The 19895-nt window shown below is 41.9% G+C and overlaps 1 protein-coding gene across 3 annotated transcripts in view; it reads left to right on the top strand.

The window, feature by feature from the left end:
* Dcaf5 (DDB1 and CUL4 associated factor 5) overlaps window positions 1-19895 on the top strand; it is an 86927-nt gene that overhangs the window by 46611 nt on the left and 20421 nt on the right. For all 3 annotated transcript variants that reach the window (XM_051196217.1, XM_051196218.1, XM_051196219.1), the window contains exons 6-7: window positions 1057-1270; window positions 15424-15490. In XM_051196217.1, the coding sequence (XP_051052174.1) occupies window positions 1057-1270; window positions 15424-15490 (281 nt within the window). The remainder of the gene's footprint in view (window positions 1-1056; window positions 1271-15423; window positions 15491-19895) is intronic.

Below are 19895 nucleotides of genomic sequence, written 5' to 3'. Positions count from 1 at the left end.
TTCTGCAGAAGTAAGTTCTCCCTCTACCACATGTGTGCTGGGAACTGAGCTTGAGTGTCAGGCATCTTATTGGTTCACCTTTTAACAAGTTAATAATAAAAATAAATGCTTTTTATGCTTGTGTAATCATTGAAAATTACCAGGAGAAACACTGATGATTCTTGTGTTTCTAATACAAACGAGAAATACATTGAGGTGGTGATTGCCTTTAGTCCCAGCACTCCGGAGGCAGAGACAGGAGGATCTCTGTGAGTTCCAGTCCAGTCTGGTTTACAGATCGAGTTCCAGGACAGGCTCCAAAACAATACAGAGAAGCCCTGTCTCTAAAAGCAAAAACAAAAACAAAACAAAAAACAAACATTATTAGTTAATCCCAGCACTCAAAAGGAAGAGGCATGCTGATCTCTAAGTTCAAGGCTAACCTGGTCTACTGATCAGCTGCAGGACAGCCAGCATTACACAGAGAAACCCTGTCTTAAACTTAACCCCCCCCCCCCGCAAAGTAAATCCATTATTGGACAATGGGAGTGGACAGGACTCTACCAGGGTCTTTCAAGTATCTATTTTGGGCATGGTTAAACAAATAACTAATGATTTCAATGTCTTTTTTTTTTTCTTCAAAATGCATTGATACCATTGCTATTAACTTTTTACATTTATTTGTGTGTGTGTAGAAGTCAAAGGATAACTTTCAGGTGTCTGTTTTGATTTTTTGAGAGGGTCTTGTCTTGTTTTGTTTTGAGACAGGGTTTCTCTGTGTAGCCCTGGCTATCCTGGCATTCACTCTGTAGACCAGGCTCTTGAAGTCAGAGATCTGCTTGCCTCTGCCTCTGAGTGTTGGGATTAAGGCATGTGTTACTACTGCCCAACTTCCAGGAGCTATTCTTAACATAGTTAATTATATTCTAATAGAAGATGCTCTCGTATTTAAATAGCCTTTGGTTGGAATTCTGATATAATACAGGACAGCCTGGACACATGTCAAGAAGCTAATTCAGTGTGTGGCTTTGACCCCATCTGCCTCAGATTTGACCCTGGTGCTTTTTTGCCTTTCAGTTCTCTCCTGCGCTATGGTGGCAACTTATCGCTCCAAAGTGCCATGAGTGTGAGATTCAACAGCAACGGGACCCAGCTCCTGGCCCTGCGGCGGCGCCTGCCCCCTGTCCTCTATGACATCCACTCCCGCCTGCCAGTGTTCCAGTTTGACAATCAGGGTTACTTCAACTCTTGCACTATGAAGAGCTGCTGCTTTGCAGGGGATCGTGACCAGGTCGGTGCCTTCGCCATCTGCATCACTGTGTCTTACTGTCTTGCTCTCAGTTTCTCCTTTGTACCACACGAGGTTTAAACTGTTGAGGGGGAAAGTGATTCTGAAGTAGTTGTCAGTGATCACTTGGACTGGCCTCAGTGATTGAGCAGAGAAAGACAGATGTAAAGGGTCTGTTGCTGGTGATGTAAGTATGCCAAGTCCACTTTTAAACTGCCACCTTTTTAGCTTATGTATTGCACAATTGTGTGTCTGTGTGTGGGTGCTCTCAGAGGTGAGAAAGCAGAGGACCCCCTGGAGCTGGATTGAGCTGTGAGCTGCCTGATGTGGGAGTGAGAGCCCAACTTGGGTCCTCTTAACCCCTAGGCCTCCTCCAGACCCTCAACTGCCCCCATTACATCAACAATAGTATCTCCAATCCCAGTAATTCAGAAAAGAATAGAAACACACATCTAGGCTGGACAGCCCTACATAGGATGTTGGCTTTTTCTCAAACAAGGCTGCTGAGGCCATTTCATCCAAGAAAATGATGCCATCCAAGATACCTGTCTCCCAGGCAGCATGTGGTTTCACTCATCACTGTTACTGAAATGTCCTCCACTGGCAGGCTAATTTGCCTCAAGCTCCCCCTTTTAAATGGCACATTCTTAGAATCTCGAGACCTGCTCACAAATGTGGCAGAGCTGGTTGCTAGCCTTGGTTTACAGGGTGTGCCTTAATGAATGTACCCCTGGCATCCTGGATGAAGACAATAACTATGAGGCAAAAATATCAGAATCGGGGGCTGCAGAGATGGTTCCGCAGTTGGGAGCACGGATTGCTCTTCCAGAGGACCTGGGTTCAATGCCCTAGCATCCACATGGCAGCTCACAACTGTCTATAATTCCAGTTCCAGGGAATCCAACACCCTTACAGATGTACATGCCTGAGTGCTGGGATAAAAGGTGCGCGCACCACTACCACCGGCTAAGATAGTCACCTTTTCTATGTATAGAATAGGTGTCCAAATGTAGGATCTAGTCTAAGTTTGGAATTCTAGGGCCTACTTAATTGAGATCCACATTGAACACCACTAGATGGCCTCAGGAAGGCCTCAGAACCTAAACAATTTTGTTTTTATTCGCATGTGTGTTATTATAGACTTCAAAAACGTGTGTGTGTGTATGCATGAGTATGTGGGCACCATGTGCATGTTTAAACCTATGAAGACTAGAAGAGGGCATTGGGTTCTCTGGAACTAGAGTTAATAGGTGGTTATGAACCACCATGTGGGTGCTGGGAACCAAACCCAAGTCTTCTGCAAGAGCTCCAACTTTCACCAAGTAGCTGAAAAACCTTAAACTTATTTGTCCTCTCCTTTTTTTTTTTTTTTTTTTGAGTCACATGTTGAGGTTACAGGTATAAGTCACCAAACACAATTAATGCTGATGCTGTTCTGGGGTTTGAACCCAGGGCTTTGTGCGTACTAGGGAAGTTCTCTATCAACTGAGCCACACCCTCAGATACAATATTTTTCTTGAGTGAAAAGAAAATCATGTTCTAGAGATGAAGTAATAGGATTCAACTTTGTTGTATAGAATGATTGATTTGATTTTGTGTTACTGTGAAAATGTCAACCAAGCCTCCTCGTCCCTTTGTCCTTTGTTCATTGTTTTTGTTGATCTTTTTCTATCATTTTTTAAAAAAAAATATTTATTTGTTTATTTTACATATCGATCCCAGTTCCCTCTCCCTCCATCCATCCTTCCCTCCGTCCCTCCCCCCCCTCACATGTATCCTGACCATCCTCCCCTCCCACCCACCCCCACTCCCCACTCCATATGTAGGGTGATGTCATCCAGGAGGGGTCATGTAGATCTGTCAAGTCATTTGAAGTAGGGACTAGGACTTCTCTCCTTTCTCTAGGTTAAGGGAGTATCCCTCTATGGGGGATGTGCCCGCAAGGTCCTTTTGTGAAGGTCCTTTTGTGCACCAGGAATACATCCTGGTTCCACTGTCTGAGGTCCCTTAGACTGCTCAGGCCTTCTAGCTGAGACCCATGTTCAGGTTTCTTTGATAAAATACATTGCTTTTTGGTTACAGTAAATGTTTTTTCTTGGATGAAGAGGATGTAAAAGTTATTGACTCTCTGGCCTTGAATCAGTCTTCAGTCTACTTGTATCCCCCTTATAGATTATTCGAGATATTTAACCCAGTGGGTTAGGAAATAGATTTGTTTGACATTTTTGTTCACTCCTTAGGGACTAAGAACATAGCTAACCAATCATTGTCTTGTCTCCAAGTCCTAGGATGTAGTAAGAGCACAATAAATACTTGCTGAAGTGACTCTTGAGTACTTTGATCAATGTGTGGTATTTAGCTTTCTGGACAGCTTTTAGAGGCCTTGGTTAGAATGATTTAAGTAATGGATTTATGGTAAAACTAGTCAACTAAGCTCATAGTTTCAAGTGTACAAACAGTTTTAGGTGCCAGACAGACTTACTGTCCCAGTCTTGGAACATGTCTCTCAAAAGTGATTCATAGGCTCTGACTGCCTCCACAGTCAAGGGTTACTCAGCATTAGCCAGTGCACTGTGATCTCTACAACTGGGAGGTTTTTACTAGTCCAGACAGGATCTTGCTGCTTTTAAGTTGTTTGGGACAGGGTCTCAATGTATTTGCCCAGTCTGGCCTCAAACTTGCAGTCAGCCTTCTAAGTGGGTAGGGTTACAGGCATTTGCTTCCATCTTTATGTTGACATCATTCCTATGTCTATACTCTGAAGACTCCTGCACCCTGGGGCTCTGTGCTGTGCACTCTTCATTTAGTCATAGGCAGGGTAATCATTCCAGAGAGGAATTTGAGAATTTCCATAATAGGAATGAATGAACATGGATGAGCCCATCTATCTGAGACAGCCCTTTAGCTTTTAATTACAAGGAAATTAGTCAGGCCCATAAATGGACTCAGATATTGTGCAAGAGGGCCTGAATTTATGTTTTATTTTTTTACCATCCTACGTTCAGTAGGTAGTCCATTTACCTCAAAATAAAATTAATATTTTGAGAAATAAGGCCAAAGAATAAAGTATGAAATATTGCTGAGCCCACTTTGTGTCTTATAAGTTCTAATCACAGAGCCTTCTGAGATTGTTTTGAACTAACTCTTCCTTTTGAGAAAGCTGAGGTTCAGAAAACTAAGGTGCCCAAATCACCACTTGTGTGCTTACAACTGATACATGTGTGCTTACAGCTGACACATGTGTGCTTATAGCTGAGCACGGACTTGAACTCAGGCTCTTAGAAGCAGACAGGCTACAAAAATGAGTGAGTTTGTCTGGCGTGTACAGTAAGGAGCAGTGGAAACCATAGGTAACTAGAAAGCCTGTATTCTGTTAAAGTTTCAGTTCATCTCAGTTCTACTCAGTTTCAGTCCATCACTGCTGTGACAGCCTCTGTGTCGCCAAGTTCCTACCTGATTAATTTTCTTTACACAAAGGTAGATTGTCTTGTGAAATCTTTGTTTTGAATTACTGTAGCAAGTTGATAACTCATTGTAGTGATAGAGCAAATCTGTGTATTATCTGTACTCTGGTATGGGTCACCATGAGATCTCTGCCTTACTCCGCAGGGTATTTTATCTCATGTTTGCTTTCATGGTCTGTCTGATTAATATTTCCTAGCTTTATGCCTTTTAAAAGTAATAAAGCAGATGTTTGCAGAACATTTATTATGCTCCAGATGTTATGGTGGACCAGTTCACCTGGTATTGCATGGTTTGATTTCCAGGCAAAAGCTCTCTATGCAGTCGTCTTTTCCTGCTTTAGGCTGACTACTAATGCATGGTTTGTTTATCTCTAGTATATTTAAAATATCCAAATGTAATAATAATCACTGCTAGATTAGGTGACAGTAACATTTAGTTTGCTCAATGTCAACAGAAACAAAAACCTAATAATAGATTTAAGCTTTTTTTTTTTTTCCTTTTTGAGATACAGTCTCACAATGTTGTAGCAGGCTTTCTTTTGGCCACCAACTAGCTCCCAAATTATGACATGGAAGCTTATTATTGGTCGTGAATATGTGGCCTTTTCTTGTGCTTGCCCCAATAGCTCTTATAACTTAATTTAACCAGTTTCTCTTCATCTCTGTTTTGCCTCGTGACTTTTTACCTTTTTTTCATTATGTTCTACTCCATGTCTGGCTGGTTGGCAGCTGCCTGACGGGCTAGCCCTGGCGTCTCCCTTTCTTTCTCCCTCCTTCTCTCTTCCTTTCTCCCCTGAGCCTAGATTCCTTCTCCTACTTATTCTCTCTGTCTGCAGCCCTACCATTCCCTCTACTGCCTAGCTATTGGCCATTCAGCTTTTTATTAGACCAATCAGGTGCCTTAGGCAGGCAAATCAACACATCTTTACACCATTAAACAAATGCAGCACAAACAATGTAACACTTACATAGTTAAAGTAATATTCCAGAAGACTATGTGGCCCAGGCTGACCGTGAACTTTTGGCCTAAAATGATCCCCCAGCCTCAGCTTCCTCCCTTGAGCAGCAAGGGCTACAGACTGCCTGCCCATTCTTGGACTTTTCCGCATGTCACCTAGTTCTAGAGTCTAGTGAGTGACCTTGCAGCGGAGCAGCATTCCTTCCCTAGAAGTCACCTGAGCTCAATAGTTAGCCTCTCTTGGTTCACAAATCTTTACATTTTGTTATGTTTTCTTCCTAAAGCTGGACTAGCCGGCTAGATGCTGTTCTAAGCTTTATAGTCCTGTGTATATCCCAGGCAAGCAAAACTTCACAGGGTTGAAAAGAATATTAATATTCCACCTGCTGGCTTTATTTGTGCACACTTATAGGGCAGCACTTATCTTTTACTCCCTCTCTTTAACAATTCTTTAAATGCTTCTGTCCTAGCCTGGGTCCAGCAGAATGCTCAGGCTTCTGAGAAGCCAGTCTTCTCGTGCTAACAGCTTGTGGACCTGGAAATGGACAGGGCTGACTATTTCAAAATCTACTCTTTTAGTCTCCATTAATGGCTAGGCATGCTTGTCTCTGTATCTTGCTGAAAGAGGAATGGGGAAGGAAAGAAAAATACAGCGAAGTGTTCTTGAAAAGGCTGAGTAGCCTTTCTGGTGGATTTGACAGTTGGCGAGGGCACCCAAAATCATGGCAATGAAATCATTTGTTTCCCTCCCCCAAACAGCTGCCTTGTACCCCATGCATCCAACAAAATAACCACAGAATGTGTCCTGGCTTCAGACATGACGTCCCCGCTCACCCTCTCTCTGTTGATACAGTGTGTGTAGGATGAGCAGTAAGAATGTGTGTGTAAAAACTCACTAGACTGGAGAATTGCCCTGTAAACTGTAGCTCTTTGTACAACTTTGTCTGTCCCCCATCCCCCCCAACGCACACACTCATTTGACCCTCCATGAGACACATTCTTCATAAGAAATAAAAATAGACCTTTTTCTACAGGAAAATTTAACTCTTGGGTTTCCACCCTTTGGTTTATTATGACTCTTGGGTATTTTCCCACTTCCTTACTTTCTGTTTTTTCTGTAGTATTTGAATCCACACAGTGACCTTTGGTACAGATGGTTTCATCCCCCTGGGAAGTGAGGCCCAGAGTGATTTGAAATGGCTCCAAGTGTTGGGATTAGCCCAGGACTAAGTTCACTTCCTTTCCTGTGGTAGTGACCTTCTCTCATAATCATGAAGTGGTCTTCATGGGCCAGTGAGAGCGAGCTACATACAAAGTGTATGGCCAGTGAATTCCTTGTAGGTATTATTTGGAGAGTGAGTTTTTTAAAGGGATTTTATTTTTATGGGTGTACACGTGTGCTACAGCACTTATGTAGAGGACAGCCTTCAGGTACTGTTCCTCAGCTTTCCACCTTGTTGGAGATGGGGTCCTGTGTAAATGTGAAACCGGAGTCTTCTGTGTCCTTCCTATTGCCCTCTAGGGGCAGGCTGAGCATTAAAGATGACTCTTACGTGGTGCCTGGGGAGCGGCAAGCATGGCAAGTGCTTTTACCCACTGAGCCATCTCCCCAGCCACCAGGGAGTGGATATTTTACTTATTTGTTTATTTTGTTTTCTTGAGACACGGTCCTACTATGTAGCCCTGGCAGACCTGGAACTGGCTACATAGACCAGGCCGATCTGGAATTCATGGGGATCCATTTACCTCTGATTAAAGTTGTGTGCCACCATGGCCTGCGTGCGAGTGGATATTTTAGAGGATTTTGTTTTAACCAGGTGCAGACCTGTGTAGTCCTAGCTGCTGCAGAGGCTGAGGCAGGAGGATTCTACCGCCCCCAAATAAAAAGTTGAAGGCAGACCAGAAGGGATGTAGCTCAGTGGTGGCATGCTTGCCTTCCATGTAAGGTCTTAAGATTTGATCCCCAGTGCCAAGGGGGAAGAGATGGATTGAAGAGAACTTGTTTATCAAATCAGATGTTTTGAATTATTTTAAACCTTGAGCCATTTTGAAAACCTGAGAGCTGTGAATTTTATCAGAAAGGGCATATAGCCAGGCCATGATGGCGATGCCTTTAATTCTAGCACTTGGTAGAGGAAGGCAGATCTCTAAGTTCCCAGGATAGCCAAGGCTATATAGAAACCCTATTAAAAAAAAAAAAAAAAAAAAAAAAAAAAAAGCTGTATATAACCACATAATAGTGGAGAAAATTGTAAGGGTTTACAGGAATCCTGGGACCTGAATGCTCAGCTATTACCAATCTTAAACACAGGAATTTTCCCTTGGGTGAAGTTTATCCTGTAGTCCATTTACTGGCTCAGTTTAAGAACTTAGAAATCAGGGAAAGCCCACCAGAGGTGGTCTAATAATAACTGTTGGGCTGAAAACAAACACAAGACAACCTGGATTAATTCTTAGGTTAGGAATAAGTGAAATCGCTGCGCTCTGGTAACATGGCATGACAGTTCTCCTTTAAGCTCAACCCCAGCTAAGCGTGTAGACCCACTTGGAAACCTTGGCAGACATTAATGAAGCAGGATGGGTCATAGTGTCCCTGCTCTGCCTGCCAGCCACCTTCAACATTTGACTCATTCAATAGCTTTTCCTCTTTCTCCTGCTTCCTCAAGGTGTGGAGAAAAGGGAAAATCATCTTCTTGAATACTTGGAGCCTTTGAGTAATGCATATAGTTGGACTCAAGTGAGACAGTTCAGTCCCTGGCTATCAAAACTATGGCCACTGGAGGGAAGACTGGGTACTGATGCCATTTGCTAATGCTGCTTCAGTCCAAACCTGGGTTTCCAAAATGAATTTCCATAAATTCTTGTCTTCAAGTAAGGCTTGCTTATAGCAGCTGCTGCTGATTTGAACAGAGCTTTTTTTTTTTGTTTTGTTTTGTTTTTGTTTTTTATGCATATAGAGTATTTTTTATTTAATTTTATATAACAAAGTCCAATTAAATGAAAACAAACATTTATACACAATATTTGGGAATTTGGGCGTTGTTCTTTCCAAACTACTTCCTGCTGGTAAGGGGCGCTGTCTTGGGGGATTCGAAGAAGATTCAGATATCCTAGCTGTAGTCTGTAGGGTGAACAGAGCTTTTTTAAAAAGTGTTCTTTCCTACTAATTATTTGAATATTATCAGCTGCTGTTATAGAATATTTCTTTATTAATCTATTTTTCCCTACTCAGACCTCAAAGTTTGGTTATTAATAAACCAAAGAATTCCAGGAGTTTAATAGAGCTGAAATGGCAAGTGATCCAAAATAACGAGAATAATCTAACTCCACATGCAAAGCTAATATTCTTATGGTTATGAATATGTATATACGATCCTCCTCTGTGTGTGAGTATGCATATGTGCCCCTCCTCTAGGTGTGCATATATGTATGCTTTCATTAAGAGCCAATGCAATTCTGTTTGTCTTATCACCTGTTAAATCTGTTGCTTGCCTTTCCCAGAGAAAATTTTTCTCTAATGCTTTAGATAATATTTGTGGCAGGTACTAGTAGTATAAATAAATGGTATAATGAGACATGTATTTATACAGTTTGCAAACCTTTCTCTAGAAATGATCTCTGAAGAGTCTGTCACAAAGTTTTGCAGTCTTATTTTTTTTTTTTTTTCCTTCTAACAAAGGTCAGGGGAACTAAAGAGCTATGTTTAATTAAATAAAAATAGCTATTTCTTTTCTATTATTGATCCTGGCCAGAAGAGCCATCTGGTTTTCCTAGCCTAGTCAATAGTTAATTAGACAGACATGCCGTTTACTGGAAAATAATCAATTACTGTGGAAGGGGCCTTTGGAGAGAACTAAGTTGATCATCACACAATGAGTAGTGACTGATGGATATATTCCCTCCAGTAGACGTCAGGGAACATTGAGAGCTGTACAGACATGCAAACCACACACACTCGCTTACACACACACTCGCATGCACAGGCACGCACACATACACACACTCGCATGCACATTTTTGTGTGTACTCATCTTTCTATCCATCCAGTCCTCTACATAGCTGTCAGGAGAACAGCAAGAGATTTTCCTCTTACCAAAGGGCCTGTTGAGAACTCTTCTGAGTATTAATTGTACTGTGTCTAGTAGTTCACTTGCCTCTTTTGATTTTTTTCTTTTAACTCAGGTTATTTTTTTATTGATAACCATATTTATAAAATTATGTAAAATAAATGACCCAGAGACTGATATTGGGCTTCAAGCTGAAGTTCAGAAAAGCAGAGGGCCACAGTTTCTTACCTCTACCTCACACTAAAAGGGCTGATCCCGTGTCCATGAGCGGTCACCAAGCCTCAGACTATAGCCTCTCCTCAGCACGGCTGGAGAATGAATGCCTCCTAATCCTCTTGCTCCTGTTTCATATACCCTCTAGTGCGGGATTAAAAGCTTGTGATCTGTTACTCTTTTAGACTCATTCAATCTCACGAATCCCTGGGTGGCCTTGAACTCAGAGAGATCCATCCATCTACCTCTTAATTCCCAGTCCTAGGATTAAAGGTGTGTACTATCACCACCTAGTTTCTGGCTGCTGGGATTAAAGGTGTGTGCCTGCCTTCTATGGCTTGTGGCTGACTTTGCTTTCTGAATCCTCAAGCAAGCTTTAATAAATCAGAAATAATATATCGCTGCAATGTAGCTGCTAGGAATTTACCTATAGTCCAGATAGTATTTTGAAATCAATTTGTCTGTAGAAGGCCTAATTTAGAACTTTATTTGAGCTTTCAAGTCGTTAAATTGTGTGGGTTTGTATGTTTGTGTATTTATGTCTTGGAAAGAGAAATTTCTAGAGAAAGTTGTTGTTTAAAAGATGAAGAAGGGGAAGATGGTATGTGAGTTACTTTTCCATCACTGTGTTAAAACACCATGACCAAGGTAACTTATAAAAGAAATTAACTCTGCTCACAGTTTCACAGGGTTAGGGCTCATAATGGTGTTATGAAGGAAGAGCTGAGTGCTCACATCTTGATTCACAAATAGTGATGAAGAGGGGAGGGAGAAGAGAATAAGCAAACCCATAGTGGCACACATCTCTCCAAAAGGCCACACCCCTAATCCTTTCCAAACAGTTCTACCAACTGGGGACCAAGAATTCAAGTATATGAGCCTGTGGGGCTGTTCTTGTTCAAATCAACACAAATGACTCAGTGGTTAAGAGCACTTGTTGCTCATGCAGAGGACCCAGGCTCGAGTCCCAGCACCCACATGGTGGCTCACAATCATCATCTGCAACTCCAGGCTCAGGAGGTCTGATACATGCACATGGTGCACTTACATATATACAGGTAAAACATGCGTACACATAAAATACATGTTTAAATTTTTTTATAAAGAGAGATGAAAAATAGGGGCTGGAGAAATGGCTCAGTGATTAAAAGCACAGGTCTTCCTGAAGACCTGAGTTCAATTCCCAGCATCAACATCAGGCAGCTTACTGGTGGGCTGGTGACATGGCTCACCACGTGGGCCAACCTGTGTTTCATCCCTTTAATCCACATGGTGGGACAGAACCACCTCCCAAAAGTTGTCCTGAGTCCCGCCCACATACACAGCACACATACACTTAAATAAACAAATATCCCTTGGGAAAATCCCACAAATTACTGTGAACTTTTACAAGAGGCCTGGGTCAGGAGATCTATAATTCTCAGTCAGTTTAGGCTAATAGTGAGACACTGTCTCAAACAGAGGTGGGGAAGGAGAGAGGGAGAGAAACAGCAGGTGAAGAGACCGGGAGGTGTGGAGGAGGAGGGTTGTCATGGGGAAAGGGAGAAGCTGAGCAAAGTCAGAAGATCAGGAGTGCAAGGCTGTTTTTAAGTTGGAGGCCAGTCTGGGCTGTATAAGACTCTGTCTTAAAAATTAACCAAAACAAAACAATTTTTAAAAACCCAATTGAAATTAGGTGTCAAGATAAAGAAAGAGACCATTAGAGCCGGGGAGATAGCTAGGTTGGTAAAGTGCTTGTGTGTAAGTATAAGGACCCAGCTCTCCAGAACCCTCATGGAACACTGGATCATGATGGCCCAGTCTTTAATCTCAGCAATATGGAAAAAAGAGATACCAAGAGAAAGAGAGAGAAATTAGACCTCTGTTTTATGATTTAGTCCAAATGATTATTATCGTCTATGAACATTAATGAGTTCATATACTGTAGATATTTCTCTTGGTAGTGATTGGCTTGAGAGCTCTTCTGTTTTTGTTTCTTGTCCAGTCAGTTTCCATTGTACCCCACAGCAGAATGGTTTTGAGAGAGCCCACCAGGACTTAGTGCATTGAGCACTAACCATTTGGCAGTACTCACTCGGTCTGAGGCTTCAACCAGCCCAGTCCTAGGAGGCAACCTTAGGAAAGGAGATCCTTCCTGTGGTGATATTAAATGCCTCTACACCAGACCCACAGCTTTGGAAAAAACCACCGGGCTCGATGACAAAGGCCTGTGATCACAAGTTCAAGGCCAGCTGGGGCAAGCTAGTAAGACCCCTGTTTCAACAATGGTTTTTAAAAGACTGGATAAAGAGTTGAGTGGTAGAGTACTACTCAGAGTATGTGGGGCCCCAGGTTCATGGGCTACCCAATTTGTTCTGCGTTTTGTTTTGTGACAGGATCTTTCTGTTTAGCCCAGGCTGACCTGGAACTCTTATGTAGTCTAGGATCTTCCTCACTCAGCTCTTTGCCTCAAAGCCTTCTGAACACTTGGATTACAGTTTTGAGACATTACATACAGTTTGCTAATTTGTATTTTGAAATATCTCAGAATTCTCTACCCGTTTCTGGAGTAGTCTTCTCCCAGATATCCACATAATTTGCTCCCTCATTTCCTTCAGGGCTTTGCTCAAAATGCCATTTTATCAGAGGCCTTTTGTGAATGAACACCCTACCAAAAAAAAAAAAAACAAACAAACAAACAAACAAAAAACCCAGAAACTAGAAATAAGCTGCCCCACCGCTCCCCAATTCTCTACCCTGAGATGATTTACTTTTCTTTTAATGTTTACCCACCCTGGGAGCATCACGTATGTGTTTATTTTTGTTTGTTTCATTTTTTGTATTTTTGAGACAGGGTTTTTCTGTGTAGCTCTAGCTGTCCTGAAACTCAGTAAACCAGGCTGGCCTTGAACTCAAAGAGTTCCACCTGCCTCTGCCTCCCAAGTACTGGGATTAAAGGCGTGTGCCACACGTATGTGTTTCTTGTTCCTAGTTTTGTTCCATTTTTTTCCATATTATATAAGATGACAGTATGAGGTCAGGGGCAGAGTCTCTTTTTTGCCCGTTCTGTATTTCCTTCCCTGGAACAGTGCTCAGTACATAGTAGACACTCAATAAATATTTGTTTAAAGAATAAAAGAATGAACTCATTTTTATTTCAGACTCCCAGTTAACAGTATCCCGGGCAGCCAACTGTTAATGTTGGCAGGAGTCCCACAGACAACCACTAAATGCCATAAATGAATTCCTCAGGGCATCTTGTAATTCCAGTGTTGGTGAGCACTTACACAGTCTGACTAGATGTCAGTGGGTCGAGACCCCCCCCCCCCCTGGAAATGATCTGTCCTGGTAGATGGAAGAGAGGTTTTAAGGGATGAGCTATCAGAACTTGCTTTATCCCCAAAAGCATTTAAAGTATTCTAAGCATTTTCTGTGTGTTTGAGGAACTAGCATATTATAGCCAGCTTAACTCTGTGGGAGCATTTTCTTCCTTCTAAGGCTGTCTTCTGAGTCAGCGTTCTGTCTGGGCGGCCCCTTTAACATTCCTAGGGCTCTGCCCCAGTGAATACTAAGCAAATAGCAAAATACTGATCCTTCAGTAAAGTGAGACCTCTGATAAGCATAGCCTTGCTATACTTTTTTTAGTGTGCATTTTTGTTGTTGTGGTTTAGTTTGGGGAGGGAAAGAAGCAGGAATTCTGTGTCATGTTTACAGCCTCTTTTAAGCAGAACATGGAACAGTGAGATATTGACTAGTGAGTTTTATTCCATACATGCCTGCATGCATGCATGTAGGCTTGTACATGTAATTAGTAGATGATTCTTTTGTGTTCTGGTTCCCTCTGCCTCTGTCTTATAATGGGTTCAGTTTTCAGGTATAACTAATTCTTTGGAAATGCAGTAACAGCAGAGCAGAACAGTGTGAGGGGAAAGGAAGTTTGGGTTTGCAGAGAGGGGGGAACATCAAGTTCTTCTCTCAGGACAGGAAGCTGGGGTGCTTATAAGCTACTCGTGTAGCTACTCAAATCTTTGGTTAACGGCTGCTCCCATGCAGTTCTCATTGGAGTGATCTGCAGACAGGCTTTGGAGAAAGCCTTTGGCAAAGAGATGTGGAACCTGGCAGTTGGCAGTCAGGCAGAAGGGATAGGTGGCTCACCGGTTGAACCCACAGGCTACGGGAGAGCCATTGCTAAATCTTTAGCCCTCATGACTTTCTCTGAAGCTAGTCAAATGTGCACACTGATCTTGTCTTGACTCTTTTTATGTTTTTTTTTTGTTTGTTTGTTTGTTTGTTAAGAAAAAAATCTCCTAGCTTTCAAACACCTTGAGGAGCATGAGTGGGAAGTGGGGGTAGGCCAGTTACAGTGAAGCTGTGCTCTCCTCAAAGTCAGGGCGTCGAGGAGAAAGCGCTGATTTAGTGTCTTAACCTGCTAAATGGGAGAACCAAGTTGGTTGTTCTCCAGGAATGAGTGTTGGGACCCAGATGAGACCTTAATGTCCCTAATCTACCACCTAAGTGGTTGACAAGTCACTATGTAAATTTGCTCAAGACCAGGAAACTCAAAGGGAACATATCACACTCCAATTGAAAAGTTTTCTTGCAGTTCGGAAGTTAGAATTCAGGAGCCCAGGAATTTCACAAGATTAACAAAAATGATTTATACTGCATGCTAACCTAAGAGCAGCAGAGAGGCCAGCTACTCTGTTGCTTATAAGGGCATGTAAAGTGACATCTGAATTCCCAAGGGGCTTGCACCAAGTAGACAATGTAAAACATGTAGGTATAGAAGTAGCTAGGTTCCATTAAGAGAATACAGGCTCAGCAATTCCCAGAAGAGTTGAGACAGTATCAGTGTGAGCACTAGGCTAGCTTCAGAGAACATCATGAAGGCCAGAGATGCACACAATGTGTTTATGAGTCTAATTAATTAGATCTAGCAATAATGACCCCTTTCAGACCAGGCAATTTGAAGCTGCTACATAAAAACAGTGCTATGTCATTGGCACTGAGTCATGTTTGGTTGGCGGCAGCTTGCTGCTCCAGGATGTCAAGGGGATGCAGAGAAATTTAGGATGCTTGACCTCAAGTTAATGATCTCTATAAAGATCCTAGTTTTTATTTTCTGTCTTGTGATCTGTGAATATTTGTGCAAGATTATTTGCTTTGTGGCACCTTAAATATATGACAGTTTGTGCTGTTTTTAAAAATTGTGTGTGTGAGAGAGAGAAACAGTAATATGATGCACATGATCTGTTCTTGCCCTCCACTGTGGGATCTGGGGACCAAACTCAGGTCATCAGACTTGCACAGCAATTGCTTTTGCCCACTGAGACATATCACTGACCCTGTTTTAAATAAAATTTCTTTTTACAGAATGATATAGGTATATCACAAGGCTATATGTTATATTATATATTGAGTAAGCATCTCTCCAATTATATAATAATATATACAATGTCTCTTTTGTTCCAACAGTATATCCTTTCAGGCTCTGATGACTTCAACCTGTACATGTGGAAGATTCCTGCAGATCCAGAAGCAGGTTAGTGTGTTGCGCTGTGGGTATGCCACTCTGGTTGGCTCTCTTGGCCTGTGGCATGCAGTTCCCTGAGAGAACACTATTACAAGAGACAAGTATATGTCTTTTTAAAACATTTTGTATATTTTATTTATTTTTATATTTTATTTCATTTTATGTTTTGCATGCTTATGAATATGTATATATGTGTATCTGATACCTTCAAGTGTGAGGTCCCTTGGAGCTGATTGTAAGTCACCATGTGGGTGCTAGGAACCCAACCTGGGTCCTCTGCAAAAGCAACAGTACTCTTGACTGCTGAAGAGCCTTATCTCCAACCCCCAATACTTCTTTTTCTTCTTCTTCTTTTTTTTTTTAATATAAGCAGTTTATTAAAAAAAATGTCCAAGGGAATTTTAAAAATAAAGATTAGAAGAAGCCAGTTCATTTATACATGCTCATAACTGGCATAAGTGATACTTAGGTATTTTCTAAGAACCTCCTTTTTTTTTTAAACATTAAGTATGTGTGTGTACACACACATTTGTAAATGCGCATTAGCCATGGCTCACATGTGGTGGTTAGAGGACAATTAACTGGCCAGAGTCAGTTTGCTCTTCCACCATGTGGGGCCAGGCATTGAACTCACTTTACCCACAGAACCATGTCTCTGATACCAGAACTTTCCTACTTTCATTCACACACACACACACACCCCTTCAGTTTTGGTCAGGGTTTCTCTGTGTAACAGCCCTGGCTGTCCAGGAACTCGATCTGCAGACCAGTCTGGCCTGGAACTCACAGAGATCGCCTGCTTCTGTCTTCCAAGTGCTGGGATTAAAGGTGTGTGCCACCACACCCAGCTTCCATTCACTCTTTATGAGTGAGATTGGAGGTAGTTCCTGGAAATAGGGTTTTACTATGTACTCCAGACTAGCCTGGAATTCTGAATCCTCCCACCTCAATCTGCAGATTGCTGAGATTCAAATGTGTATCACCACCCTACTCCTAAAAAACCTTTCCCTAGACCTTAGGAATTCCTTTATATCCTGTTTCAAAGGATTTTTCCAGAACGCTTAAACATTTTATTATTTTTAAATTGTGTGTGTGTGTGTGTGTGTGTGTGTGTGTGTGTGTGTGTGCGCGCGCGCGCGCGCGCGTGTGCGCACCTGTCTGTAAGTATGTGCACATGAGTGTCAGTATCCTTGGAGTCTAGAGGCCTTGATCCCTTGGAGCTGGGAACATGGGGGCTGGGAAATGAACTCTAGTCTATAAGATAGAAAGTGCTCTTGCCTTCTGAACCTTTTTCCTAGCCCTGGAGGTTTTTTTGTTTTGTTTTGTTTTGTTTTGTTTTTTTGTTTTTGGATTTGTTTGTTGCTGTTAAATGCTTTCCCTCATACATCACATATCCTGCTTGTTGTATACATGATTGGAGAGCTTCTCTCATGAAAGGCAGGACTGTTTCTTGAGGTTTGGTAACCCCAGGCATCAAGTGACCATTCTTATACTTGCTCTAGATCTATTCTGACAAAAGCCTGTAGTTTTCCATAAATTTGGATATAAGTCATCTTTAGTTTTTAACATTTTTAAAGATTTGTTTATTATGTGTACAGTGTCTTATTAGTATTTAGGCATTTTATTGGCCTGTCTTTGGAGTTCTGCCACTAAGAGCACCACCTGTGCCTATTCAATATGCTCCCTTCTAAATGGGCCCTGCCCACCTGTGTCATTGTCTATACCCCCTTGTTCCATTGGGATGATTTTTAGAGACTCCGTGACCGTTCTTAATCAGTTACTGATGCCGTTCTGACTGCATACCAGAAGAGGGCACCAGGTCTTATTCTAGATGGTGTGAGCTACCATGTGGTTGCTGGGAATTGAACTCAGGACCTCAGGAAGAGCAGGCGGTGCTGTTAACCACTGAGCCACCTCTCCAGCCCAGTTTTTAACATTTAAAAAAAATTTTTTTAAACAAATTTTTTTTTATTTTATGTGCATTGGTGTTTTGCCATGTGTGTCTATAATTGGAGTTACAGACAATTGTGAGCTGCCATTTCGGTGGTGGGACTTGAACCAGGATCCTCTGGGAAGAGCAGTCAGTCAGTGCTCTTAAGCCCTCAGCCATCTCTCCAGCCCCTCAACCTCAATTTTTTTAAAATATTTTACTCACTTTATTGTATTGTGTTTTGCCTCCATGTTGGCCTGGTATGTGCACCACATGCAGACTTGGTGCACATAGAGGTTAGAAGATGCATCAGATCCCCCGGAACTGGGTCACACATAGTTGTGAGTCACCATGAAGGTGCTGGGAATCGAACGTTGGCCCTCTGCAAGAGCAACAAGTGTTCTTAACTGTTGAACGATCTCTTCAGCCCCTCAAACGTTCTTTTTCAATAATGGCACTCACACCTATTGAATATCACCTACTGCCATTAAAATGGCTTGTTTTTATTGTGAGAGTGCTCAGCTCAGCCATCTGTTACAGGTGATCATGGATAGCATCAAACTGGAAAATGGTCATCAGAAAAATAGCAGAGGACTCTGCCAAGTGTATGGCACAAAATATGCCTGGTGCGCAGAGTTGAGAGACATTTCTTTGGCTTTGTCTGTTGTTGAATGAATAGCATCACTACCAAACTTTTAAAATGGGGGTGCAGTGGGATGTATCCAGTATTCATGGTCTAATTACTAAATAAGTTATAAAGCACTTCTGGAATTTGGAAGGGTAGAGAAGCAGCTTCACTCTCAAGCATGGCCAGATGTGCAGCCATGTGCCCAAGCAAAGGGAGTTCTTGTCCTGGAGTTTATTCTGGAGCTTCCCACCCCCACAGATCATAGATTGATTAGCTGAGAAGTAACCTTTGGGTTTAATTGTATCTTTTACCTGGTCTCTGTGTTTTTAATTACTAAACCAATTGTAACTTTTAAAGTAGAAAGTAGGTTACCCCTTCCCTTTCAGGAGGGAATTAACAACAGGATGGGGGTTGGTTTGTTTTGTTTTTTTTTTATTTGGGGTATCCCTCAAGTCCTTTGTGTACTCGCCTCAGGGTATGAGCTTCTTAGTCTACCAGGGGTTCAATACCAAACTAGCACAAGCCTGATAGATTAAAAGATATAAATTTTAAAGCCAGGCATAGTGGTGCGCATCTTTAATTCTAGCATTTAGGAGGCAGACCAGGCTAGCCTGGTCTACTTAGCAAATTCCAAGGCAGCCATGGCTATATAAAAAGAGCATATCTCCAAAAAAAAAAAAAAAAAAAAAAAAAAAACCCAGTAATTTATTCCCTCATATTTCTAAAATTGGAGGGTCACGGTATCACCAGTGGATTGTGTCTGTCTTTGACTTGAAGATGACCTTCTTCCTATGTCCCTGCTTTTCTCTGTACATGCACCCCTGATGCTCCTTTCTCTTCTTGCAAGGTGGCTTTCAATTCCCTTTCAGGGTGTTCTTCAGACATGGCTTATTTTGTAGTTCCTCAAGGAAATGAGGGGTTCTTGCTGCACTGATTTCACTGAGACTGTTCTGTGTCTGTGTGTCAGTTAAGCCAGTTAGTGGATTCCAAAAATAGAGTCAGAATGGGCCAAAGGAAAAAAAGTCTTTGCCACGTTGATTTTTAAAGTGTGCTACATGGTGATTCAGAAAGCACTCCCAGGGCCAGGCACATACCTTTGATTCTGGTACTGTGAAACAGAGACAGGTGGATCTCTATGAATTCCAGATCAACCAGAAGTAGTGAGACACCCCATCTTAAAAGAAAATAACGATAAGCCAGAAAGTACAGCAAGTTTCATATACGCTGTCGGAGGCCACAAACCTCACATCCACTTACATTATATTTGAGTTGGCCCGAGCCCATCATTTCCACACTGGCCTCAGTGTCCGGGTTTCTCTGTTTGCAAGGGCAGGGCCATATGGTTTCCCTCTCGTTGGTTTCAGTAGCTGGTAGTTGTGGGCTTTGCTTTCTCTGTATGTCTCTCCAGCATTACATCATCAGTCACAGAAAGCCAGTTCCTTTAATCAGCATTTTGTTCTGCATGGAATGAAAGTCCCTTTTGCAGCTATTTTTAGGAAGCCTTGACTCATTTGGGAATCCGGCCTTACTGCCACTACCCAACAGAACCCACCCACATTCTCTCATTTCGTGTGGTCTTTCTTTTCTTCCTGGGCATCCTTCTTTTTCTCTACTTCTGCTACTACTGTAATTAAAGTCATAATATGTGTAGTTTTTAAATCAATTATGTAAAACTTAAAGCCTTCTCTGTTTTGACTGATAAGAGCTTATAATTTATCTATTTGTTCATTGTTTGCTTAATTTTGTTGTTATTGTTGGGTTTTGGTGGGGAGGTTGGGTTTTCTTTATTATTGTTTTGGGTGTGTGTGTGTGTATGTTCTGTAAACTAGGCTGGCCTTGAACTCAGATCTGCCTGT

This window comes from Phodopus roborovskii, unplaced genomic scaffold, assembly GCF_943737965.1.
Source record: "Phodopus roborovskii unplaced genomic scaffold, PHOROB, whole genome shotgun sequence".
Classification (NCBI taxonomy): Eukaryota; Metazoa; Chordata; class Mammalia; order Rodentia; family Cricetidae; genus Phodopus; species Phodopus roborovskii.
Note: the sequence above shows the minus strand (reverse complement) of the source record. Positions and strands in the feature narration are given on the sequence as shown.